The sequence below is a fragment of the Rana temporaria genome, chromosome 2 (genome assembly GCF_905171775.1).
Source record: "Rana temporaria chromosome 2, aRanTem1.1, whole genome shotgun sequence".
Classification (NCBI taxonomy): Eukaryota; Metazoa; Chordata; class Amphibia; order Anura; family Ranidae; genus Rana; species Rana temporaria.
Window position 1 is genome coordinate 421,840,646 of NC_053490.1, and position 27,273 is coordinate 421,867,918.

General features: G+C 42.8%; 1 protein-coding gene across 2 annotated transcripts in view; it reads right to left on the bottom strand.

Annotated features, from left to right (window-relative positions):
* Window positions 1-1,048: 1,048 nt before the first annotated feature.
* The window catches only part of ADGRG2 (adhesion G protein-coupled receptor G2), a 216,903-nt gene continuing 190,678 nt past the window's right edge, over window positions 1,049-27,273 (bottom strand). For both annotated transcript variants that reach the window (XM_040338220.1, XM_040338219.1), the window contains 7 exons: window positions 26,740-26,864; window positions 22,588-22,859; window positions 18,144-18,243; window positions 12,829-13,109; window positions 9,189-9,290; window positions 5,099-5,251; window positions 1,049-1,943 (listed from right to left, as the gene is read on the bottom strand). In XM_040338220.1, the coding sequence (XP_040194154.1) occupies window positions 1,780-1,943; window positions 5,099-5,251; window positions 9,189-9,290; window positions 12,829-13,109; window positions 18,144-18,243; window positions 22,588-22,859; window positions 26,740-26,864 (1,197 nt within the window). In that variant the 3' untranslated portion in view covers window positions 1,049-1,779. The remainder of the gene's footprint in view (window positions 1,944-5,098; window positions 5,252-9,188; window positions 9,291-12,828; window positions 13,110-18,143; window positions 18,244-22,587; window positions 22,860-26,739; window positions 26,865-27,273) is intronic.

Here is a 27,273-nt window from a genome sequence, read left to right on the forward strand (position 1 = left end):
ACAAGTTGACTTTTTTTTAACCGATGGTTAAATAACCGATGGCACCCACACATGATCGGTTTGGACCGATAAAAAAGGTACATCAGACCATTCTCATCGGTTTAACCGATCGTGTGTACGCGGCATAAGTATGCATATCTCAGACCTCATGAGGGATCATTGGGGAAGCTGACAATCACAGATAACACATTATAATGTTTTTACAGTTTCCACGAGGCAACATTCAAAATTCCAAGACTCTCAACCGGCCCCAGTAGAAACTTTAAGTCCCTGTATAACAGTGATAAACCAATAGATTACAAAGTTGATAATTTTACTGCATTGGACCAGAATATTAAAGACAAAAATGTGTAAAAAAATGCAATTAGCCTTTAAGTTAATATCCCATTATTATCTATGGTATCTATCTGTTACATACCCCTAGCAGGCTCAGGCAAAGCTAAAATCATAAAACGTTATTCCTATTGACTGAATAGTGCTTTCCTTAAATGTTGCTTAGATAAAAACATTATAAAGGTATACAATGTTTTTTTAGGAATGTGGTGCTATTGCTGACAATGTAGAGTGCAAATATGTACCAGATATTAGCCTAACATTTATATGTGCAAATATGCAAATACGGTTTGTGTTTTTTGCACACAATATCCCTAACAAAGACCTTGCATCTTTATTATCGTACCAATATTTTTTTACGCATCTAACTCCCAAATCACTGATAACCATTTATGTAAAAAGTTATCAAACTTTCTGGGAGGTGGCAGTGTTGCTTTTTGTTTTACCCGATCACTTCAATCAAGTACTTGATTGCAAGTATTAAGAAAAAAATTAACAAGGCCTACATATCATCACTTAATATTATGAAGCTTCTGCTAAAGAAAAATCCCAGAAAAATTTGCTCCATCACAATGAAGGAGTACATTCTTGTGGGATCTGGAGCACTGAGCTCTCCTGTTATTCAATGGTGACCCACAATCAATTCACCGGTGTCTCCCTAAAACAGCAGTAGCTGAATCCCAAGGTAAAGTTTTCTATTTTTTTTTTATATATATATATATTTTTTTCCCAGGGTGTGCAATGCTGTCATCGACTTTTTTTGTAGAAGGCCTGCTTCAAAGGATATTGCTACCCAGATTAATTGTCTCTTGTTTTCAGGTAAGTAGTCACTTTAGAAAGCAAGTGTACATTCCCCCTAGATAATCATTTTCATGATGAATCAGGTTTCCTCTGCATATTTTGATTTTCTTTTTAAAATGACGGGCAGATTTAAAGCAGCTGTTATAATTACAACACAAGAAGAATACACCATGCTATGTCAATTGCAACATGTAAATGACCGCCAAGGGAGAACATGCACCTGTTTCCAGAGTAACTGAGTTTTTAAGAAATCTGCAGTTGAATTAGAAACTTTTGGCTATTTCATACATCTGACAGATCTAGTTTTCAACATGAAACTGTACATCTATAATAAAACTGACAAATATATAAATTAAATATATATATATATATATATATAAACAGTAAAGGAGAATATTATGGGTTGAGCAATGCATCAGAAAAGCAACACAGACACAAATTATTATGTCCATGTCTTCTGTCCACCTTGGCTAACTCCAAGGACACTTAAAAAAAAAATAGGAGCGACTGTCCTGTCCAAAAAGAGTGAATTTCAGCTGTTCTTGATAGTCCAAGGCAGCTACGTTCAATGAATGTAGAAATAGGACAGCCAATGTTTCTCACACATGGAGAAATACAATTTCAAGTCATAGGAGTTAAGTAAATCTAGATTTGATCAACAAAATGCACGCTGCCACGGTTAGTCCTTCTCATAGAATTTCTCTGGTCATCTCCATTCCTGGTGGCTGGTCTTCCTGGAAACTCCTGCAGTTGGACTTCTCCATTCTGATGCATGAAGGTAACTCCATTTCGTTCTTTGAAAACATTCCCTTTAATGATAAAATGTATGCTTGTGAAAATACCAAACTTTTAGAGGTCTTTATAAATGTTTTCATTCAGGATTTACACATCCTTCATCCAAGATCCAAACATTTTAGCAATTAAATCACATTAGAAAAATCAGGGAATCTTTGGGGAAAGTTGTGTCAATTGTGTGTTAAAAAATGTATAAATGGACCCCTTTGTGTCTTACAAAACCAAATTATAATCTAGCAATGGATACAGTATTTAAGAAACGTTTACCAAGGCAACATAATGGATCAGTTTCAGGGGCTCAATGGATCACAAAAAAGTAGTCACATGGGGGCAGATCCACAAAGATCTGCACCGGGCGCAGCGTATCTAAGATACACTACGCCGCTGTAACTTACTTTGTTTTGGTTTGAATCCACAACGAATCCACGCCATAAGTTACGGTGGCGTAGTGTATCTCTCGCGGCGTAAGGGCGCCTAATTCAAATGGCTGTGATGGGGGCGTGTTTTATGTTAATACGTTGTGACCCGAAGTAAACAAAGTTTTTTTTTAACTGCCCATGCGCCGTCCCTGGGGGTATCTTAGTGCGCATGCTCAAAATTAAACCGGAACCCGCCAATGCTTACGACAGTGACGCCATTCTACGCAAATTCCTATTCGCAAACGACTTACACAAACAACGTAAAAAAATTCAAAATTGTACACGGGAAGGACAGCCATACTTAACATTGAGTACGCCTCAGTATAGCAGATTTAACTATACGCTGGAAAAAGCCAAACGCAAACGACGGAAAAAAAGTGACGGGCCGACGTACGTTCGTGGATCGCCGTAAATAGCTCATTTGCATCCTCAACGCGGATTTCGACAGGAACGCCACCTAGCGGCCGCCGAAAAATTGCATCTTAGATCCGAAGTCGGATCTAGCCGAGATGCCGTCGTATCTTGTTTTGAGGATTCAAAACAAAGATACGACACAGGAATTTTGAAATTACGCTGGCGTATCAATAGATACGCCGGCATAATTTCTTTGTGGATCTACCCCATGGTCTCTATTAATGGGGGCCTGGGAGAGTGATGCTCAGGTTGAGTAGACAAGTGAGGTTCTCTGCTTGTATTCTCTTCCTCTTTTTTTTGCAGAGAACATATGATGAGGTCCTAAAATTATCTGTTTTTAGGGGGTTATTTAAAATGTAATTATATAAAAAGGATTGTTTTATCAGTGTTTTGATATTTCAAAGGGGCAGCAAACACAGAACACAAATGGGACAGCGAATGCCATTGTAAGTTGGCAGTTTCAAGTGGCACCCTAGTAAGAGAACCAACATGTAACCAAAGTGGATAATGAAGAGGGATTTGGAATTATTTTACTGCACAAGGGAGAGATGACTGTGTATTTGTCCACAATTCACAGGTCTCCCTGTTACTCTAATTTTAAGACATTATACCATATTCATAAACGCAAAGCCGGTCTACCGGCTGGATTAGATATGTACTCAATCCCCTACTCAACCCCCCCTTCCTCAGCCCACCCCCTCCCCTCCACAGCTGGCTCTGTACAGGCGATTGTGTGTGTGTGTGAGCATTCTGCCCCCCCCCCCCCACCAGGTTGTGCCTTCTGCAATGGATTCGAGAAAATGTAGCGCAGAGGGGCCACTGTAAAATAGAAGCTAATGGGGTTGCAGATTCTAATGCCGCATACACACAATGTCATGGAAAAAAACTATGTTTTTCTCTATGTGATTCCTCTCAAGCCTGCCTTGCATACACACGATCGTGATAAAAAATGCTCGAGCAAAGCGCGGTGACGTACAACACGTACGACAGCACTATAAAGGGGAAGTTCCATTAGAATGGCGCCACCCTTTGGGCTGATTATGCAAATTTCCCTTCTCATAACTTGCTTCTGAGCATGCGCGTTTTTTTCCCAGTCATACACACAACCGTTTTTCACGACGAGAAAAAGGACGACGTGAAAAACGTTGAGAAAAAATAGAGCAGGTTCTAAATTTTTAATGCCCATTTTTCTCGTCAAGAAAAATGCTCTGGAGCCTACACACGATCGTTTTTAACGACCTTTTTAAAAAATGGCATTTTTCTCATCATGAAAAACGGTTGTGTGTACGCGGCATAAGGCCCACAATTTTTTGGATAATTACAGGAAATTCAGGCACAACATGCAGGGAAACCTGTGCATGTGAACCTGTTTCTGTGCATGCCTAAACAGAGAGTAGAGCCTGGTGTGTGGGGACTGGAGCTGGGCATACTTGCTGTATCCGTAGAGTCAGAGGACAGAGCCTTTGAGGACCAGAGCGACAAACTGAGCCACAGAGAGTCGCTGTAATTTGGGACCAGAACTGGCTAGACTTGTAGCTGTGTGTGCCTACCTCAGGAAGGACCTGATCAGTGAGGACTTGATTTAGAGGACCTGATTATGAGGACTGAGTCTTCAGGGATAGTAGAACACAAAGTGATCTATACCAGATTCCTGTGTTCCAGGAGGGGTGAGCTGAACCATCTGTGCTTATCTCAAAATTAACACAGTTAATGCACTAAAGACTGCTTGTTTTGTTCACAGGGCTATCAGCCATGCATTGCACACTCTTAAAGGGATAGCTACACAGGCACCATCTTACAGAAGGGCCTCAACGACAGCCGGCTTCTATTGACGATTTGGTGCCAGGTACTTGTAGACACCTCCAGGAGTACCCTTTTGTCAAGAATGTATACATCCACCCGGAGCTGTATGCGTAGTGTGCACACACGAGGGCCTTTATTTCTGGATTAATTGATGCCAATACTTTTACCCCGTTTACACCAGTTACAAATTTGGGATAGCATCACTACAGTTCAACTGATTGCCAGCTTAAGGATCAGCGCTCATTTTAACTAGTACAGCATCTTTAAGCCTGTTCGATTGCCTATTTATTAAATCATGCATTGTTTACTGCATTTCCTTAATACTTCCTTTCAGTCTACTATACAGTTGCTTGTGGCCTGTTTTCTGTGCATTGTTATAGAGTTTTAGCATACAAATGTTTACGTTACACTTGTGTGTGAGTGGGGTCTGAGCAGCTTAAACAGTTGTGGCAAAACAAAACAAAGAACCCAGCATATCTAGCGGTTCCTGCTGGGGTAAGCGTTACAACCAAAAAAAGTATAGTATGACTTACCATTGCCATTGGGGTGCATTGAGTATTCATTGGATACTAGCAAAGTCGTTGAGTTTGAGTTACTTGTTGACTGAATGGAGTTGCTGGAACTACTGGACACTCCCTGCTTGGAAGTTTGTTTCTTTAGTTTGTTTGTTGCTGTTTTACTCCAGTCTAAATGCAGTAAATACAAAAGGCTTATGTTACCCCAAAAAATTTTTCCAAGGAAATTTTGTAAAATTATATGAAATTATATGAAAACTATTTAATAAATGTGTGTATATATACAGTCCCAGAGGAAGTCACAAGATCTGTGACGAAACCTGTAGGAGAAGCCTGATTGTCTGACGTGTAGGAAACAGGAATTGGTCTGGAGAGGAGGCATAGGATTGTATTAAACGCCATGAACCTGGGGCTGCAGATCCGAGATTCAGGTGACGCTATCCCCCCCTCAGTACTACAGCACTTTACAAGAGATGTTTTGACTATGTAAATGTCAGTTGAGTGTATATTGAGCGTTTTTAAAGATTAAACATTTCTTAGACAGTATCAAACTATTGTATGCCTCTATCATTTTCCCTACGTGGTATATGTGAAGAGGCTTGGTGAAAGTGATCAGGAGAAATTGGTACCCTTTTAAAGCTGGGCTATTATCAGGAGCAGGAGGTGACTGGTGTGGAGCATCAGCATACATCAGCCAGTATTTCTAATAGGAGGCATAAGGATGATCCCGGCCAACCGCTCATAACAATTATAGGCTTATTTTCTAAACCCTTGAGGTGAGGGTACACCCGGTGGGGGAGGAGTGCACACTGCATGAAGACACCTTTTCACTTAATTTATGTTATACTTATGGACTTTTTTTATCTTAATTTTATATACCGAAGATTCACGAGTGTACTGCGCTCGCTATATGCGGGCGCAGTATTCAAAGTCGTGGCGGGAAACGAGCGGGAGGACGCCGCCGAAGATGGACGCCGGACCCGCCGAAGATGGACGCCGGACCCGCCGAAGATGGACACCGGACCCGCCGAAGATGGACACCGGACCCGCTGAAGATGGACACCGGACCCGCCGAAGATGGACGCCGGACCCGCCGAAGAGGACACCCGAAGCCGCAGAAGGACGCCGGACCCGACGAGGCCGCAGATGGACGCCGTTTATATGTTACGCATTTGAATTACATTGTTTTATAGCACCGGTTTTATTAATTGTTAAGTACTAGTAGCGCGGCACAGTATATATATATACTAACGTTTTTTTCACATTGTGGGGAAGTGTGGGAAGTGCAGGCAGGTGTTTTTAGTTTTTAGTCTAGTTGATAGTATTTTTGTAGTTTTGGCAGCTCACAAGGTTTTACCCATCTGTATATATACAGTTGTGCTCATAGGTTTACATACCCGGGCAGAATTTATGATGTCTTGGTAATTTTTCTTAAGAATATGAATGATAACACAAAAACATTTCTTTCACTCATGGTTATTGTTTGGCGGAAGCCATTTATTATCAATCAACTAAGTTTACTCTTTTTAAATCATAATGGCAACAGAAACTACCCAAATGACCTTGAGCAAAAGTTTAAATAGCCTTGTGATTTAGGCCTGATAACATGCACACAAGGTGACACAAAGGGGTTTGAATGGCTATTAAAGTTAACCATCCTCACCTGTGATCTGTTTGCTTGTAATTAGTTTGTGTGTATTAAAGGTCAATGGGTTTCTGGACTCCTGACAGACCCTTGCATCTTTCAGTCAGTGCTGCACTGATGTTTCTGGATTCTGAGTCATGGGGAAAGCCAAAGAATTGTCAAAGGATGAGCAGGAAAAGGTAGTTGAATTGTATAAAACAGGAAAGGGCTATGAAAAGATATCCAAGGAATTGAGAATGCCAATCAGCAGTGTTCAAACTCTAATCAAGAAGTAGAAAATGAGGGGTTCTGTTGAAACCAAATCACGGTCAGGTAGACCAACTAAAATTTCAGCCACAACTGCCAGGAAAATTGTTCGGGATGCAAAGACAAACCCACAAATAGCTTCAGGTGAAACAGCACAGAGACAAGCCTTAAACCTTCTGGCACAAAGTTATTTGGAGTGATGAGACCAAAATTTAGCTTTTTGGCCACAATCATAAACTCTACATTTGGAGAGGAGTCAACAAAGCCTATGATGAAAGGTACACCATTATTACTGTGGAGCACGGAGGTGGGTCGCTGATGTTTTGGGGATGTGTGAGCTACAAATGATGGTCAAAATGGATGGAAAGGTGAATGCAGTATGTTATCAAAAAATACTTGAGGAACATTTGCATTCATCAACCAGGAAGCTGCCCGTGGGACGTACTTGGACATTCCAACATGACAATAAACCAAAACACAAGGCCAAGTCGACCTGTCATTGGCTACAACAGAATAAAGTGAAGGTTCTGGAGTGGCCATCTCAGTCTCCTGACCTCAATATCATTGAGACACTCTGGGGAGATCTCAAACGTGCAGTTCATGCAAGACAGCCCAAGAATTTACAGGAACTGGAGACTTTTTGCCAAGAGGAATGGGCAGCTGAAAAGATAAAAAACCTCATCCACAAATACCACAAAAGACTTTAAGCTGTCATTAAGGTGAAAGGAGGCAATACACGTAATTAAAGCGGGGGTTCACCCTATAAACCCCCAAAAAAAAAAAAATTTCTTCTACCATAAAATCAGGCATTGTAGCGCGAGCTACAGTATGCCTGTCCCGATTTTTTTATCCCCGTACTCACCGTGTACTCGTACATCGAAGATACCGACTCCCCTCGGGGAATGGGCGTGCCTATGGAGACGGAGGATGATTGACGGCCGGCTCTGGCGCGTCACGCTTCTCCGGAAATAGCCGAAATAGGCTTGGCTCTTCACGGCGCCTGCGCAGGCGCCGTGAAGAGCCGAGACCTACTCCGGCTGTCTTCGGGGAGAGTGACGTGCCAGGGCCGGCCGTCAATCATCCTCCCTCTCCATAGGCACGCCCATTCCCCGCGGGAGCCGAAATCTATAATGTACGAGTACACAGTGAGTACGGGGGTAAAAAAATCGGGACAGGCATACTGTAGCTCGCGCTACAATGCCTGTCTCGATGGTAAAATCGTGTCACTTAGCGTGAACCACCGCTTTAAGAACTGGGGTATGTAAACTTTTGATCAGGGTCATTTGGGTCGTTTCTGTTGTCATTATGATCTAAAAAGAGTAAACACAGTTGATTGATAATAAATGGCTTCAGCCAAACACTAACCACGAGTGAAAGAAATGTTTTTGTGTTATCATCCATATTCTCTGAAAAATGGCCAAGAAATCATAAATTCTGCCAGGGTATGTAAACTTATGAGCATGACTGTATATATATATATATATATATTCTAACCACAGACCCCCTCACATACCTATCCTACACTCCTCTCACCTTCCTGTTATTTCTCTCCTGCTAGGCCTCTCTCATAGCACTCCTCTCTCTGTACACAGGCTATGTACAGCACAGTGATGATATCACTGCTATTTTTACAAGGTAATACCTTGGTTTGCAAAGACATTTGTGCACACATATGGAATTTGTATCCTTTGGGGCTATTGAGGAATCAAATGTATATTAATGTTTTTGTGTTTGGAGTTCAGCTTTAAAGTCAACAAATCCATGTTTAATTCCCTCTAGATGTTCAAACATTGTAATTGAATATTCTTTCATTGTGATATTGTTGAAGGAAAACTCCAGCCTAACCTTTTTTTTTTAATCTTTAATCGTAGTGATGAAGGCTTAGACCCCTGTTGGATTTGAAATGCTATCTGGAGCGATTTCTTTCACTTCCTATTTGGTCTTACCCCCAATCACCTGGAAAGAATGTAGGGGGGGATTTCCTCAATGATTACATTTAAGGAGTCAAAAACTGAGACAGGTCCTAACTTTTTAAATTTCTCTGAAAAAAACAAACATTATTTTTATTTGCCTGTGTCACCATCAGGGAATTTTTAAGCCCACTTCCTGTTCTGTAGACAGATACAGCAATGAAAACAGCTCTAGCCAGCCCTGCTCTATCTAAAAAAAAAAAGTCTGGAGTTGAGGCTTATGTATTTCAATCAGTTAAAACCTTACCAGAGTTTTCAGCCAGTCTGAGCTTTCCACAGCAAAGATATCGTCGCCATTGTTTTCGGACATTTTCCTTTGCCACACAGTAGAAGAAAAATATAAAGAAACCTGAGAAAGATATGATATCGGAATTATATGGTTTAATAGTTTCTAGGGGGTAACAAGAGCTATAGTGTTAAAGAATATGTTTTCAAGACAAATGCATTTGATCTGTCTTTCTCTAATAGACCGGTTATTAGTTTTAGATTTAGAGGCTATAAGGGCCAGATTCACAAAAGAGATACGACGGTGTATCTCCTGATACTCCGTCGTATCTCTGTTTCTATCTATGCGACTGATTCATAGAATCAGTTACGCATAGATATCCATAAGATCCGACAGGTGTAATTGTTTTACACTGTCGGATCTTAGGATGCAGTACCGCGGCCGCCGCTGGGGAGAGTTTGCGTCGTAAACCAGCGTCGGGTATGCAAATTAGGAGTTACGGCGGATCCATGACGGTTTTTCGCGTTCGCTACGTCGCCGCTAGTCAAGTTTTCCGTCGCAAAGTTAGTCGTTTTTTTTTGGTGCCCTAACTTTAGTCAGCAAGTGTATTGTAAAGTATGGCCGTCGTTCCTGCGTCGAAATTTAATATTTAACGTCGTTTGCGTAAGCCGTCCGGGAATACGGAAGTACGCTACGCGCGTCGCCGTTCAAAAAAATGAAGTCACGGCGAGCGAAGCACGGCGGGAGTTAGGAAACGGAGCATGCGCAGTAGGTCCGGTGCGGGAGCGCGCCTTATTTAAATGGAACACGCCCATTTGAATTGGCCCGCCTTGCGCCTTTTCATCGCAAGTGCTTGGTGAATCAGGCACTTGCGATGAAAAATTGCGGCGGTGTAACCTATCTAGGATACGTTACGCCACCGCGTTTCTACGTGAATCTGGCCCTAAATGACTAATGTCTCATTCACGTGGGCATAAAAAATTGCTGCTTTTACCAACATAAAGCATATTTTTTGTCTCTAAACGCAGTTCTATGTTAGGCTATGTAGCCAAGCACTTTTGCACATACATGTATGTTTTAAGAGCAGTGTTTAGAGGCATAAAAGAAAAAAAAGCACCAAAGCTGCATCTGGAATGGAGCTTGCAAGCATAATTTCTGAGTGTACGATAATAAAAGTGCATAAATGTGCACATATGAGTGTAAATGTGTTCAAATGGTCAAAATAAAATTACTATTCTGGCCAGTAGAACGTATTTACACTCAGCAATATACACGCATAAATGCGTACACATACGCGCATAAATACGCCTACATTTGTGACATTATGCCGCGTACACATGACCGTTTTTCGGGTTCTTAAAAATGTAATTTTTAACCCGATCATTAAAACGGCACTGCCTACACACGATCGTGAAAAAAAAAATGCTCTAGCAAAGCGTGGTGACGTACAACACGTACGACGGCACTATAAAGGGGAAGTTCCATTCGGATGGCGCCACCCTTGGGGCTGCTTTTGCTGATATCGTGTTATTTAGCATATTTGGTGTTTAAATTCATAAACCTGTGTGAGTCCTAAAAGTACAAGCTCACCTTTTCACAACTTTTTTGAATGCACTCCCATCCCTGCTGCATGATTATTAGCTTGCACTGCCCATGCAACTGGGGCTTTGAAACCTGCAGTTTCCCCCCCCCCCTTTTTATTTTTTTCTTAGGGACGCCAGGATGAATCAGAATGATTCAGATTGGTTAAAGCGATCAATTACCAGCGCTCAATGCTCTAATTTGCCTGGGTTTCCCAAGGAAAGAAGGGGAAGAAGGTCACAGCTTTCAAATTCCCTGGCTGCTGTACTGACTGCTAGGGGTGAGCTTGATGTTTGAGTCGAACATACGTTTGACTCGAACCTCGGGTGTTCGCCTGTTCGCCGAATAGCAAACAATTTGGTGTGTTTGTGGGAAATTCAAAAAGCTGCGGAACACCATTTAAAAGTCTATGGGAGAAATCAAAAGTGCTCATTTTAAATGCTTATATGCAAGGTATTGTTAAAAAAAGTGTTTGGGGACCTGGGTCCTGCCCCAGGGGACATGTATCAATGCAAAAAAAAGTTTTAAAAACTGACGTTTTTTTCGGGAGCAGTGATTTTAATAATGCTTAAAGTGAAACAATAAAAGTGAACTATTCCTTAAAATTTCGTACCTGGGAGATGTCTATAGTATACCTCTAAAGTGGCGCATTTTTCCCGTGTTTAGAACAGTCCCTGCACAAAATGACATTTCTAAAGGAAAAAAAGTAATTTAAAACTACTCGTGGCTATAATGAATTGTTGGGTCCTGGCAATACAGATACAAGTCATTGAAAAAAACAGCATGGGTTCCCCCCATTCCTTTACTCCAAACCAAAATAACAAAAAATTGTGTGGGGGGTCCCCCCAAATTCCATACCAGGCCCTTCAGGTCTGGTATGGATATTAAGGGGAACCCTGCACCCGTTGCATCTGAGGGGGGCGGGGTCATATGTACATGACACTGGGGAATCCTGCAGTGTTTGCCGTTGCATCAGAGGGGGGCAGGGTCACCTGCGCACGTCATGGGTGGTCCTACCCTCAGCTATTTAAGAGCTGTCATGGTGGGTGTAGTGTAATTTCTCTGTATCCTCTACTCGGGACAAGTCCTTTTAATAAAGGACTTGTCCCAAGCTGTCTCGTGTGTTTTTTACAAAAAAGTCAGGTCGCGTGCTTGGATAAAGGTCTGGTATGGATTTTGGGGCGACCCCCACGCCATTTAAAAAAAAAAAATTGTCGCAGGTTTCCCCTTAATTTGGGCGGACCCCCATGCAATTTTTTTTTACATTTTGGTTTGGGGTTCCCCTTAATATTCATACCAGAATCAAAGGGACTGGTAATGCACTGGGGGGGGGGGGGCATGCCGTTTTTTTCAATTACTTTTATTATAGCCGCGAGTAGTTTTAATGGGAAGGGGGCTTTAGGAGCTGTGAATTTAACGCTCCTAAAGCGCTGCAAAGAAGCTGCGTTTAGGACTTTTTTTTTTGACGCTTTGCCAGCGCAGCGCCTCAGTGTGAAAGCACTTCTTTCAGGTGTGTTTTTTTTAACGCTAAGACCCCTTTCACACTGGGGTGTTTTTCAGGCGCTTTAGTGTGAAAGCACTTGGGCTTTCACATTGGGATGGCAGATGAAGTTTCTTTCAGGCGCTTTACAGGCGCTTTTTTTAACGATAAAAATGCCCCTGTGTGAAAGGGGTCTTAGCGGGACTTTTGAAAGTTTGAAATGGAGTTTAATGAGGAAGTATTGTATTTAAAACCATCCTTTAGTCCAATGATGCATACATTCAAATGTTCTCAATTTTTTTGTAATATTGCTAGTATATATGCTGTCTTTGCAGTGGACAGACGTGTATGACTCACAAACCTGGCTTAGCAGAATTACACATACCCTGTTTCCCCGAAAATAAGCCCTACCCCGAAAATAAGACCTAGCGTTATTTTTGGGGATGGCTGCAATATAAAAGGCCAAAATTAATATAAGACCCGGTCTTATTTTCGGGGAAACACGGGTACATTGGTTTATATTTATAAGAACAGCTCAAATACAGAATTTAGTTGCAAGGCTCAAGGTTTTGACACTAGAAGAATTGTAGATGAACAAACCTTGCAGTGAGTTGAAGATGGCGAACAAGTACTGGATGACAGTTTTCCCTGGTCCAAAGGAAAAGAAGCCAAGACCCCATGTAATACCAAGAAGGCAGGTAATGCCGGCCACACTGCGAATATCTTGAAGCATGGTTTTTCTCTGGTAGCCTAGCTGCTTCTGTTTTTTAATGCGGCAGAGTTGTATAAGCACCACCACAAACATGCTGACATTCAGCAGGAATATTACGCAAAAGTATCCAACCACTGTGATCCAGTATACAATGCTTTTCATCCAGCAGCTGAAATGAGAGGAAACACATGGCATTTGTGCTATTTTTGTATGTAAAATTATAATTTAAACAGATGTAGAATTGTCTTTTTTTATATAAATGATCTAACAAATTAGAAAGCTGGTACCAGCTCAGTGGTGAAATAGTGAACCAAATGCCTAATTAGCTAATCGACAACCAGGTCAGCCATAAACTTTTCTGGAATTATGCCGATTATTGAAAAAGAACAAAGTTAAATATAGTAAGCACAATGGGCCAGATTCACATACAATTGCATTACGCTGCGGCTGCGTAACGTATCCCATTTACGTTACACCGCGGCAAGTTTACAGCGTAAGTGCCTAATTTACAAAGCACTTACATGTAAACTTGCGGCAGCGTAGCATAAATCCGCCCGGCGCAAGCCCGCCCAATTCAAATGGGGCGGGGACCATTTAAATTAGGCGCGTTCCCGCGCCGAACGTACTGCGCATGCTCCGTTCCTAAAATTTCCCGACGTGCATTGCGCTAAATGACGTCGCAAGGACGTCATTGGTTTCGACGTTAACGTAAATGGCGTCCAGCGCCATTTACGGACGACTTACGCAAACAACGTGAAATTTAAAAATTTGACGCGGGAACGACGGCCATACTTAACATTGGTTAGTCCACCTAGAGGGAAACCTTAGTTTTACGCGACGTATCTCTACGGAAACGACGTAAATTTAGAGCGACGGGCAAAGCGGACGTTCGTGAATCGGCGTAACTAGTCATTTGCATATTCTACGCCGACCGCAATGGAATCGCCACCTAGCGGCCGGCCTAGAATTGCAGCCTAAGATCTGACGGTGTAAGTCACTTACACCTGTCGGATTTTAGGGCTAGCTATGCGTAACCTGATTCTATGAATCAGCTGCATAGATACGACAATCGTATCTCAGAGATACGACGGCGTATCAGGAGATACGCCGTCGTATCTCTTTTGTAAAACTGGCCCAATATTTCCAGATTTTATGCAATGCCTTGGAAACAGGGGTGGACTGACAACTCATGGGGCCCCCGGGCAATAGGAGATTATGGGGCCCCCGGGCAATAGGAGATTATGGGGCCCCCGGGCAATAGGAGATTATGGGGCCCCCGGGCAATAGGAGATTATGGGGCCCCCGGGCAACAGGAGATTATGGGGCCTCCGGGCAATAGATTATGGGGCCACACAGTATACACACACCTACAGTATACATACAAAGTATACAGACACGCAGTATACACACACACACAGAATACACAAGGCCCATACACACGGTCAGACACACACAACAAACTTCAAAATGAGCAAGTTTGCAAAAAAATCCGACCGTGTGTACGCTCCATCGGACAAACTTTTTCGGTTCTCATCGGACAAAAGTTTGCTCTGTAAACGGACAAACTTTTCGGCAACAAAAGTCCGATGGTGCAAAATCCGACCGTGTGTACAGGAATCTATCGGATTTTTGTCCAAAGTACAAATACGCATGACCAATGTTAAAATCAACCAACAATAGCAGAAGTTGACCAAAGGGTGGCGGTAAAGAGCAGAAAAGAACAGAAAAACCACGTGATCTTGGGAAAGTTTTAGGAAAGTTTGGAGAAAAGTCCAAGCGTAGATATGCTATGGGTGTGCCCGGCCAACTCCCTTTGGACAAAAATCCAAGGAAAAGTTTGTTTGAAGTCCGACCGTGTGTACGAGGCTTTACACACACTGAAAAGGTACTGGAGAGGCAGGGCAGCTAAAATCCTGGGATTTTTTAAAAAGCACAGATTTTTACATACTGTCCCTGGTTTTACTTAGGCTGGCAACAGTGATGGGGCCCCTCGGTCACATGGAGCCCTTGGGCAGTGCCCGGCAGCCCGAGTGCCCGAATGGTCAGTCTGCCCCTGCCTGGAAAACATAGGGCCAGATTCTCAAAAGGCTTACGACGGCACAACTCCATTTGCGCCGTCGTAAGTCCTAATCTAGCCCGGCGTATCTATGCGACTGATTCTTAGAATCAGTTACGCATAGATATCCATTAGATCTGACAGCCGTAAGGCTCTTACGCTGTCAGATCTTAGATGCAATTTTTTTTCCCGCCGCTAGGTGTCTCCGACGTCGTTTTCCCCGTCGTCTATGCAAATGAGCTATTTACGTGAGATTCCCGAACGTACGCACGGTCGACGCAGTGAATTTACGACATTTCCGTAGCATTTGCGATGCGTAAAGTTGCCCCTGCTATATGAGGGGCAACCAATGTTAAGTATGGCCGTCGTTCCTGCGTCGCAAAAATAAAAATGTACGTCGTTTGCGTTAGTAGTCCGTGAATGGCGCTGGACGCCATTTACGTTAACGTCGAAACCAATGACGTCCTTGCAACGTCATTTAGCGATATGCACGTCGGGAAATTTTAGGGACGGCGCATGCACAGTACGATCGGCGAGGGAACGCGCCTAATTTAAATGATCCACGTCCCCTACCTGGATCATTTGAATTAGGCGGGCTTGCGCCAGAGGATTTACTCTTCGCCGCCGCAACTTTACAGGAAAGTGCTTTGTGAATCAAGCACTTGCCCGTAAAACTTGCGGCCGCGTAGCGTAAACGAGATACGTTACGCTCGCATAGTTTTACGCCAGGATACAAGAATCTTTCCCATAGTATTTACCCAATACTGTAGGATTTCCATCCTCCTTTTCTTCTTGTGAAGGGGGGTCTTTGGATACCTACCTGATGGGGACATCTACTTTAAGGGTGGCCAAAGATTGATCAAATTTCGACCGGTTCAGCAGAGACCAGTCAAATTTCGATCCATGGGCACACTGGTTGTATAGAAGTAGATCTATCAATCGACTTCTGTACAACCAGCCTATTGGGTTTTCCCCAAACAATTAGTACTGCCAGCTTTAGCTTGGTTAGCTGTTAAATAAGTTACTATTTCATCACTATTTGCTTTACTGAGCTGTGCAGCAATGCTGACCTCCCAAGTACTGATAGTCACTTTTCTAAGGCCTGCCATAGATGGGTTAAATCTCAGCAGCATTAATGGGCAGGCTGATAGATCGATTAACTTGGGTACAACCAGTCTGCTGTATTCACTTGCGATAATCTCAAGCAGCTGCCATAGCCGTTAGCGATAGTCAATGTCTTCTCCTGGCGTTGGCTATTAAACTTAGTATACAACATTTATTTTTCAGCAAAGCAGATAATGCATGAAACAAGCCTAAAGCCTTAACTTGCTGATATGGAAAAGATCAAATATTCATTCATATTAAAATGTTATTTATTTTGGGTGCATTTTTTTGCTTGTATACAAACAAACTCCAAAACCTGAGTTTTTAGGCCTTAAAGCGGATCTCCACTCTAAAGTGGAGTCCCGCTGATCGGAACCCTCCCCCCCTCCGGTGTCACATTTGACACCTTTCAGGGGGGAGGGGGGTGCAGATACCTGTCTACAGACAGGTATTTGCACCCACTTCCGGCCCTACGATACGGGCAAAGGACGGGTTTTTCCTCCGCTTCCCGTCGCCCCCCCCGTTGTATGCTGGGAACACTCGGCTCCCAGCACACAGCGGGAGCCAATCGGCGGGCGCAGCGCGACTCGCGCATGCGCCGTAGGGAACCGGGCAGTGAAGCCGGAGCGCTTCACTTCCTGGTTCCCTCACCGTGGATGGAGGGGGGAGCAGCAGGGTGACGAGCGATCGGCTCGTCATCTGCTGCGATCACCGCTGGACTCCAGGACAGGTAAGTGTCCTTATATTAAAAGTCAGCAGCTGCAGTATTTGTACCTGCTGGCTTTTAATATAGTTTTTTAGTGGCACATCCGCTTTAAGTTAACTCATAGTTTCTTGAGTTTATTAAAATTTACCTGAATAACAATAGTTTTTTTTTTTTAATTATTACCATGTTAAAGGGGTTGTAAAAGTACAATATTTTTTTCCTAAATAGCTTCCTTTACCTTAGTGCAGTCCTCCTTCACTTACCTCATCCTTCCATTTTGCTTTTAAATGTCCTTATTTCTTCTGAGAAATCCTCACTTCCTGTTCTTCTGTCTGTAACTCCACACCGTAATGCAAGGCTTTCTCCCTGGTGTGGAGTGTCGTGCTCGCCCCCTCCCTTGGACTACAGGAGAGTCAGGACACCCACTAACACACAGCTTATTTCTCTATCTGAAACGTAGAGAGCATCCTGACTCTCCTGTAGTCCAAGGGAGGGGGCGAGCACGACACTCCACACCAGGGAGAAAGCCTCACATTACTGTGACGAGTTACAGACAGAAGAACAGGAAGTGAGGATTTCTCAGAAGAAATAAGGACATTTACTGTAAAAGCAAAATCGAAGGATGAGGTAAGTGAAGGAGGACTGCACCAAGGTAAAGGAAGCTACCGTGTTTCCCCAAAAATAAGCCCGGGTCTTATATTAATTATGCCAACAAAAGACACAGTAGGGCTTATTTTCGGGGTAGGTCTTACTATGTAATATGATGTCTTCTCTCCCCCTCTCCCTCCCTGCCTGTCAGAGTTAAAATGCTAGTAAAATCCTATAATCCACTCTATTACAGTATTAAATAATGTACAATGTGTGCGTTTCTGTAATATAATTGTGCCAAATACCTTTGTTATAGAGCCGCTCTGAGCTTCTGTTACCCGCCGGAGCTCTCTTCCCCCGCAATTATATTACAGAAACACACACATTGTACATTATATACTACTGTAATAGAGTGGATTATAGGATTTTACAAGCATTTTTAACTAGGGCTTATTTTCAGGGTAGGGCTTATATTGCAGCCCTCCTGGAAAATAACGCTAGGTCTTATTTTCAGGGTAGGTCTTATTTTTGGGGAAACAGGGTATTTAGGAAAACATTTTTTACCTTTACAACCCCTTTAAGGAAAATAAATACAAAATCAATATTCCCTTTATCATACTTTAGTCAAAGAAACAAAAACAATAAAATTCTACATATACATAAGACTTTTTGTTTTACTGGAAACGTATTCAAACTTGCACCCCTAGTATAAGCGCAATATTTAAATTAAACAGATTTTCTGTACTTACAAATAATCTGCTGCCCCATTTGGATATGGATTACTTATTTGAAGCTCATACAAATCTTTGTTAACGGCAAGGATAATTGCCACCACCACAGCAGGAGCACCTGGTACAAACACAAATGGCAAGTGTAAAGATCAAATGCAAACCTTAAATATCTTTGTATGTTTCAAGGCAATGCTAAAACAATTTCTTATAAAATGTGCATGGTTGTTTTGGGTATGAAAGTAAATAGGGAGCATTAGCTTTACTAATTGGTGTTAGACCTCTGCGGAGAGATCACTGCTTCCACACAAAGAGCATGGGTTCTTCTCTGTAGCATGCTGGCACAGGACAGGCTTTTCTACTCAAGCAAAAAGTATAAATTTGTACATATTTTGTTTTGACGCAACTGAATTGTATTTAGCTGCTTTAACCAAGAAGTTCAACTGAGCTTTAAATTATTTAGGGTCAGGTAACTTCCTATTTCCCCCCCAAAAAATTAAATAGATACTGAGAGAAATATGTGCACTGTCACTTACAGCACTGAAGCCATTGGAATAGTGATCAAGATGGACAGCATGTTCAGAAATATAAGGAATAGCAGTCACAGCAAACAAGTAAATACAAAGCTGAAACCCATACGAGGAAGGTGTTTTACCTGTATTTTTGTCCATTCAGTTCTGAAATTTACACAAATTACCCATCCAGCACAACACTGTCTGACTGGGCAGTTAAACACATTCAGGAATGAACAGAGGGATGAAATATGAATCAATTTCAGCCTTTCAGAAATTGGCTGACAAATTGTAATTTCCTGAAATTGGAAGTTACGCCATTAATGTGACGTCACCAAAACAGGAAATGGCCCTTAAAGCGGAGTTCCGGCCACAATTTCACTTTTTAAATATAAATACCCCTGTAATACACAAGCTTAATGTATTCTAGTAAAGTTAGTCTGTAAACTAAGGTCCTTTTTGTTAGGTTGTTACAGCATTTAGACACTTTATAAAATAGAAATTGACTGGGGCCATCTTAAGTGTGGGCATCATGAAGACAGACTGTATGACTTCCTGGATTTCAGCCTTGCAAATCTCGCACATGCTCAGTGCTGCACAAGCAGTGTCAGATCAGGTTTCAGCACCTGTGCTGTCCAAGTCACATGATTCTTTGAGACTGGGGAGTGCACAGACTCCTGGAAAGTTACACCCACTACATTCCCAGGAGTCTGTGCGGTGCATTAAGCACCTAGGTGCAGGAAGTGGGAAGATTAACTATTCTGCCTAGCAACAACACTTTGAAGGCATCTAAAAAAAAAAATTTTTCGTAAAGGACTAATGACATTTTTTTAAAACTACTGATGTAATGTTATATTTATGGGTGGAACTCCACTTTAACCACTTGCCTACTGGGTACTTTCACCCTCTTTCTGCCCAGGCCATTTTATAGCTTTCAGCGCTGTCACACTTTGAATGACAATTGCGCGGTCATGCAACAGTGTTAGCCAATGAGGAGGGAGAGTCAATGGAGAGCCAAAGCTCTTGTGCACATCGCTGGATCACGATGGGGCTCAGGTAAGTATTAGGGGTGCTGGGGAGGCTGCTACACAGAGAAGGTTTTTTACCTTCATGCATAGAATGCATGAAAGTAAAAACCTTGAGCATTTAGAACCACTTTAAACCTATAAGCAGCAGGTGAGTAGCTCTTGCTGTTCATAGCAGGCAGGGCTTAGCCATCAACACTAGCTATTAAAACCGGATTCAATGCATTTATAAAAAATAACAAATAATGCAGTCATATATTAAGCTATAAATACATATATTATAAATGCAACAGCAGGAAATGGGAGCGGTAGACTGAAATCGAGGAGTTACCTAGAGATGAACTGCTGCTGCGACTTTGCTGTGCTGCGATGCCTACAGCCTGTGTGAGTGCACAGGTGGGCAGGATCGTTATAAGCCAAATCTCAGGGCATGTGCAGTTGCTGCTGTTTGGATACAGAGACCTGTCAGGAGAGCTGGTTGTTCTGGTGAGAGACTGCATTCCTTGTGGGCCTGGAGAACGAATCGACCGGCGCCGGCTCCCGACGATAGAGATTTCCGGTGACCAGGTGGTCACCAGTCATCTCTATGACCGTCGGAGGCCGGGGGCGCAACATTGTGACATCACGCCCGGGCACCCGGAAGTAAACAAAGCTGCAATCGCGGCTGTCGGCATGAGATCGTGATTTTTTTTTCACGATCTCATGCTTTCAAGCCTGGAGAAGAGATGTGGGGTATTATTGACCCCACATGTCTCCATAAAGAGGACCTGTCACAGGGATGTTTACATTCCTTGTAAAAGGAATAAAAGTGATCAAAAAAATGTAAATGTAAAAAAAAGTGTAAAAAAAAAAAATTAAGTAAAATAATATTTTTTTTTTTATTAACGCCCCTGTCCCGGTAGCTCGCGCTCAGAAGCAAACACATATTTAAGTCCCGCCCACATATTTAAACGCCGTTCAAACCCCACATGTGAGGTATCGCCGCGTGCGTTAGAGCGTGTGCAACAATTCTAGCACTAGACCTCCTCTATAACTGGAAAATAGTAACCTGTAAAAAAAAATTAAAGCGTCGCCTATGGAGATTATTAAGTAACAAAGTTTGGCGCCATTCCATGAGTGTGTGCAATTTTGAAGTATGACATGTTAGGTATCTATTTACTCGACGTAACTTCATCATTTCACATTATACAAAAAAATTGGGCTAACTTTACTGTTTTGTTATTTTTTAATTCATAAAACCGTTTTTTTCCCCCAAAAATGGCGTTTGAAAAATGATTGCGCAAATTCTGTGCGAGAGAAAAGTTGCAATGACCGCCATTTTATTCCCTAGGTTGTCTGCTGGGGATTCTGATTCATTTTCTAGCAAAAAAAATTATGATTTTTACATGAAGGAAAGAAGTTCCAGAATAGGCCCGGTGGAGGTGGATAATTTAAAAAACATTTACATGTTTGATATATCGTACGAAGCTGAGGGGGCAATGTACAGTATATTATACTGGCAGAACATAACCTCTTATGCACATTTACCTGAGGGCTGCAAGCCGTGGTGAAAATGTGTCTTTCCATAGTCTAATTCTAAAGCTACACATTCCACCAAGGAAAGTAGCTTACTAAGCAACTTTCCCTATAATATCTGGCCCATGTTTTCAGTCCATGGAAATAAATTTTCCGAAAACTACTAATAATATTTAGTTGTCATTTACTGGTTCAGTGTTTCAGTTGGATACAGCTCACATTTACTGTAGTATTAGCCACAGGTACACAAAGATGTTGACAGGGGCGGACTGACCATTGGGGCACTCGGGCACTGCCCAAGGGCCCCATGCCACTAGGGGGCCCCATCAGGGTTGCCAGCCTCAGTAAAAACAGGGACAGTGTGTAAAAATCTGTGTTTTATAGCCTTTCCAGTACATTTTCAGTATGTGTATGTGTATACTGTGTACTGTGTGTATGTGTATACTGTGTGTGCATATTGTGTATGTATACTGTATGTGTGTGTATATACTGTGTACTGTGTGTATGTGTATACTGTGTGTATGTGTATACTGTGTGTATGTGTATACTGTGTACTTTGTGTATGTGTATACTGTGTGTATGTGTATACTGTGTGTGTATGTATACTATATGTGTGTGTGTGTATGTGTATACTGTGTACTGTGTGTATGTGTATACTGTGTGTGTATATTGTGTATATATTCTGTGTGTGTGTATGTGTATACTGCGTACTGTGTGTATGTGTATACTGTGTACTGTGTGTATGAGTATAATGTGTGTATATTGTGTATGTAGACTGTATGAGTGTGTGTATGTGTATACTGTGTACTGTGTGTATGTGTATACTGTATGTGTGTATACTGTGTGTGTATATTGTGTATGTATACTGTATGTGTGTGTTTGTATGTGTATACTGTGTGTATGTGTGTATGTATATTGTATGTGTGTGTGTGTGTGAGTATACTGTGCAGCCCCATAATCTCCTATTTCCCAGGGGCCCCATAATCTCCTATTGCCCGGGGCCCCATAATCACCTATTGCCCGGGGGCCCATATTCTCCTATTGCCCAGGGGCCCCATAATCTCCTATTTCCCAGGGGCCCCATAATCTCCTATTGCCCAGGGGCCCCACAATCACCTATTGCCCGGGGGCCCCATATTCTCCTATTGCCCAGGGGCCCCATAATCTCCTATTGCCCAGGGGCCCCATAATCTCCTATTGCCCAGGGGCCCCATAATCTCCTATTGCCCGGGGGTCCCATAATCTCCTATTGCCCAGGGGCCCCATATTCTCCTATTGCCCAGGGGCCCCATAATCACCTATTGCCCGGGGCCCCATGAGTTGTCAGTCCGCCCCTGGATGTTGATAACTCATAATTTACAACATTCACCGTTAGCCTAAAGGTAAGTCAAGAGTACAGATAAAAATACATACCCCAACCAATGATGCAGAACTTCAACATGTATTTCCGTATATAGGTGTTGAAGACTTTTACTAGAGACAGATACATGTGGAAAGCTTCAAGACCCATCCAAGTGATAGAAACCAGGAGAAAGTAATGCAGAAATGCAGCTACAGAGATACAGAGGCCTGGAACCTCACTGTACAGTGCAATCCAGGGATCCATCAAGAATGTCAGATTCAAGCCAATAAGGGCAGCACACAGCTGAATTAGGATTTTAGATGGGTAATCTCTGCGTATTTTCCTTGAAAATAAATAAAATACGTGGTTAATGTAATACTTTCAGTCACAGTTAACAAGATAATAGACACATATCTATCAGACTGCCCGCTTTTGTTTTATAAAATGGGGATTGACTTGTATATAATTTTGTTCTTCACATTGGTTATATATGGCTGTCCATACATTATACAATTTTCTTGTACAATTTTCCTTTAGATTTAACAAAATCAAAAAATATGAGGTCAAACCCAAACTCACTTTCAATCTGTATGCAAGCAGGCAGGCCCTTGCACTACATAGTTGAAGGTAAATCTAAAGAAAATTAGGTAATGTACGGCCAGCTTAATTGAGAGTCTATTTTTTAGTGATTGGTGGTTAGAGTTTGGTAGCGCTGCAGTTACAGTCGTTGAATATAATGGGCCGGATTCAGAAAGAGATACGACGGCGTATCTCCTGATACGCCGTCGTATCTCCGAGTTCCGACGGTTGTATCTATGCGCCTGATTCATAGAATCAGGTTACGTATAGATATCCCTAAGATCCGACAGGTGTAAGTGACTTACACCTTCGGATCTTAGGCTGCAATTCTAGGCCGGCCGCTAGGTGGCGATTCCGTATTATTACGCGACGAATATGCAAATGAGGAGTTACGCCGATTCAGAAACGAACGACCGCCCGGCGCTTTTTTTTTTACGTCGTTTGCGTTCGGCTTTTTCCGGCGTATAGTTACCCCTGGGTCTATGAGGCGCAGCCAATGTTAAGTATGGCCGTCGTTCCCACACCGAGTTTTGAAATTTTTACGTTGTTTGCGTAAGTCGGTCGCGAATACGGATGGACGTAATTTACGTTCACGACGAAAGCAATGACGTCCTTGCGACGTCATTTAGAGCAATGCACACTGGGAGATTTTACGGACGGCGCATGCGCCGTTCAAGTAAAACGTAAAGGGAAATTTAAATAAAACACGCCCCCTACATCCCCATTTGAATTACGCGGCCTTACGCCGCAACACATACGCTACGCCGCTCTAACTAAGGGCGATACGTTATGCGGGCCGGACAGATACACCAATGTATCTGAATCCGGCCCAATATCAGTATTTCTTTCATGCCTTTACGGTTTGATCTATAGTTGTAAAGAATGGAAATGTTACATTAGAATTTATAAGATGGGAAAGGGTTAGAAAACCTATTTAGGATACAGTGGAACCTCGGATTACGAGCATAATCCGTTTCAGGAAAATACTCGTAATCCAAAGTACTCGCATATCAAAGCAAGTTTCCCCATTGAAGTCAATGGAAGCGAAAACAAATTGTTCCGCACTGACTTCAATGGCATGCAATACCGCATGCGGCCAGAGGTGGGGGGCGCCGAAGAGCCTCAGAAACAGCCGGAAAGGCCAAAGGACAGCTCAGCTGACCACAGAAAACCTCGGAAAGGCTTGGGAACTGAGTATTTCTTTATCTTTCTGAGCATTTCCGAACAGCGCCGATCGGCTGCGCCCCCCCCCCCACCTCAGGCCAAACGTGGTACTGCACATCGCTTTGGCCTGAATCTTGCTCGTGTTGCGAGACAACACTCGCAAACCAAGTTAGGATTTTCAAAAATACAGTGCTCGTATTGCGAAACGCTCATTAACCGCATAGCTTGTAATTCGAGGTTCCACTGTATTATTACTGTGTTCCCCTTGGGAAAATGTCCCCTCTGTCTGGTCATTGATTTAGGAAGACCAGTAAAGAAAGGCAAAGTCCTTCCAACCTAGACCCAGTTAAAAGCACTGTTTAATAGAACTGGGAAGGGCTGAGGGGCTTACAGTATAAATAGTTACATTGAGGTTTAATTATTAAAGCCAAATACACAGTCCACAATCACGTGCAAGTAAAATAAAAAAACAGCATTTTTGCATGCACATGATTGGCTGATGGAAGTCAGTAGAGCTTCACATTATTCACCAAGCTCTTTGATTAATTCCCTTGCAGAGTGCAAGCAGCACAGTGGCTAAGTGGTTAGCACTTTCGCCTAGCAGCATTGGTTCAAGTCACAACAACGACAATACCTGCCTGGAGTTTGCATGTTCTCTCTCTGCCTGTGTGGGTTACCTCCGGGTACTCCGGTTTCCTTCCACACTCCAAAGAAACACTAGTAGGTCAATTGCCTCCTGTCTAAAATTGGCCCTAGTATGTGTATGTATGAATGTGAATTAGGGACCTTAGAGTGTAAGCTCCTTGAGGGCAGGGACTGATGTGAATGTATAATATACAGTATATGTAAAGTGCTGCATAAATTGACAGAGTTGTATAAGTACCTGTAATAAATTAATAAAATGAATACCGTATATACTCGAGTATAAGCCAAGTTTTTTAGCCCTTTTTTTAGGGCTGAAAATACCCCCCTAGGCTTATACTCGAGTCAGTGTACCTGAAGAAGGGCTGCGAGCATCCATTGTTTAAAAGTCGCGGCTTCCCCCTGGTCCTTTCCATGATAGGTGTTTCCCAGCAGACACTGGCCCGGATTCACGTAGAATCGCGTATCTTTGTGCGGGCGTAACGTATCCTATTTACGTTATGCCTCCGCAACTTTGACAGGCAAGTGCCGTATTCTCAAATCAAAGTTGCGGCGGCATAGCGTAAATAGGCTGACGTAAGCCCGCCTAATTCAAATGTGGAAGATGTGGGCGTGTGTTATGTACATTTTATGTGACCCCACGTAAATGATGCTTTTTACGAACGGCGCATGAGCCGTCCTTGAAAGTATCCCAGTGCGCATGCTCCAAATTAACCCGCAAGAAGCCAATGCTTTCGACGTGAACGTAAATGACGCACAGCCCCATTCGCGAACGACTTACGCAAACAACGTAAAACGTGAATAATTTGACGCTGTTCCGACGTCCATACTTAACATTGGTACGCCTCATCTACGCCTCATATAGCAGGGGTAACTTTACGCCGGGAAAAGCCTAACGTAAACGGCGTATCTGTACTGCGTCGGCCGGGCGTACATTCGTGAATTGGCGTATCTAGCTGATTTACATATTTCTAGGCGTAAATCAGCGTACACGCCCCTAGCGGCCAGCGTAAATATGCAGTTAAGATACGACGGCGTAAGAGACTTACGATGGTCGTATCTTAGTGAAATTTTGGCGTATCTGATTCTTTGAATCAGGCGCCAAGATACGACGGCTCGGACTCAGAGTTACGACGGCATATCTGGAGATACGCCGGCGTAACTGTGTTCAGTGTTCGGCCTATCATGGACGTTCTCTTGTCCGAGGATGAAAAGACGTCCATGATTGGTGGAACACTGAACACAGTGTCTGCTGGGAAACTGAGTCCGAGGATGAGAAGACGTCCGTGATAGGCTGCTGGGAAACGCCTATCACGGAACGGGACCAGGAGGAGACAGCGACTTTTAAACAATGAATGGACGCCCGCACCCTCACAAGAATTTCAGGTACACTGACTCGGGCACAGGGAGGCTGCAAAGGGTACAGTGAGGTGGCAATGGGCAAAGTGAGGTGGCAATGGGCACAGTGAGGTTGGGCACAGTGAGGTTGCAATGAGCACAGTGAGGTTGGGCACAGTGGGGTTGGTCACAGTGAGGTTGGTCACAGTGACGTTGGTCACAGTGAGGTTGCAATGGGCACAGTGAGGTGTGCAAATGGGCACAGTGAGGCATGCAAATGGGCATTGTTGACCCCCTTTTTTTCCCGCTTACAGATGCTGCTGCATTCTCACCCTAGTCTTATAATCGGGGTAAAGTTAGGTACCTCGGCTTATACTCGGATCGGCTTATACTCGAGTATATACGGTAAACTGTACTTGCAAAGGGAATATTCTATTTGCCTTTAGTAAATAAACACCCTTTCTCCTTCTTTTAGGCTTTCAGCTAGGTCCATTACTTACTCAAAAGCAATATAAGTTACAAGAGTCACAGAAAGAAATATGGCAGAAAGACCACAGCCAATATATGTGATGAAAGTCAGAATCAATTTGTCCTCTGGGCTTAGAGGGTTATTAGGAGTCATATCCTGAAAAAAAAAAGGAAACATTAATATATAAGAATAAATAGGAAATGAAGCACGGTCAGACATTTAGGCGCTCCAACTAGGACTAGCGGAAGACTTGGAAACCGGCTAACTCATACAACATTAGCAGAAATGTAAGGTGGATTATGATCGCAAAGTCCCTTTATACCTATCCCACTTCTCCCAAACTGTGTTTACACTGATCCCTGCTTTTGGGGTAATAAGGGAAGATTACATCATCAGTGTGGTCATGAATAATAGCTTAGCTATTTCCAGGTGTCAATAAATCATTTTAATAGATCATAGCTTTAATAATTGCATAATCTGTCACAATAATGAGAGCAGAAAGGGGGCCCAGATTAAATAACGTATAGATCTCACAGGATGTATAAAAGGAAATGAGGCACAGTAT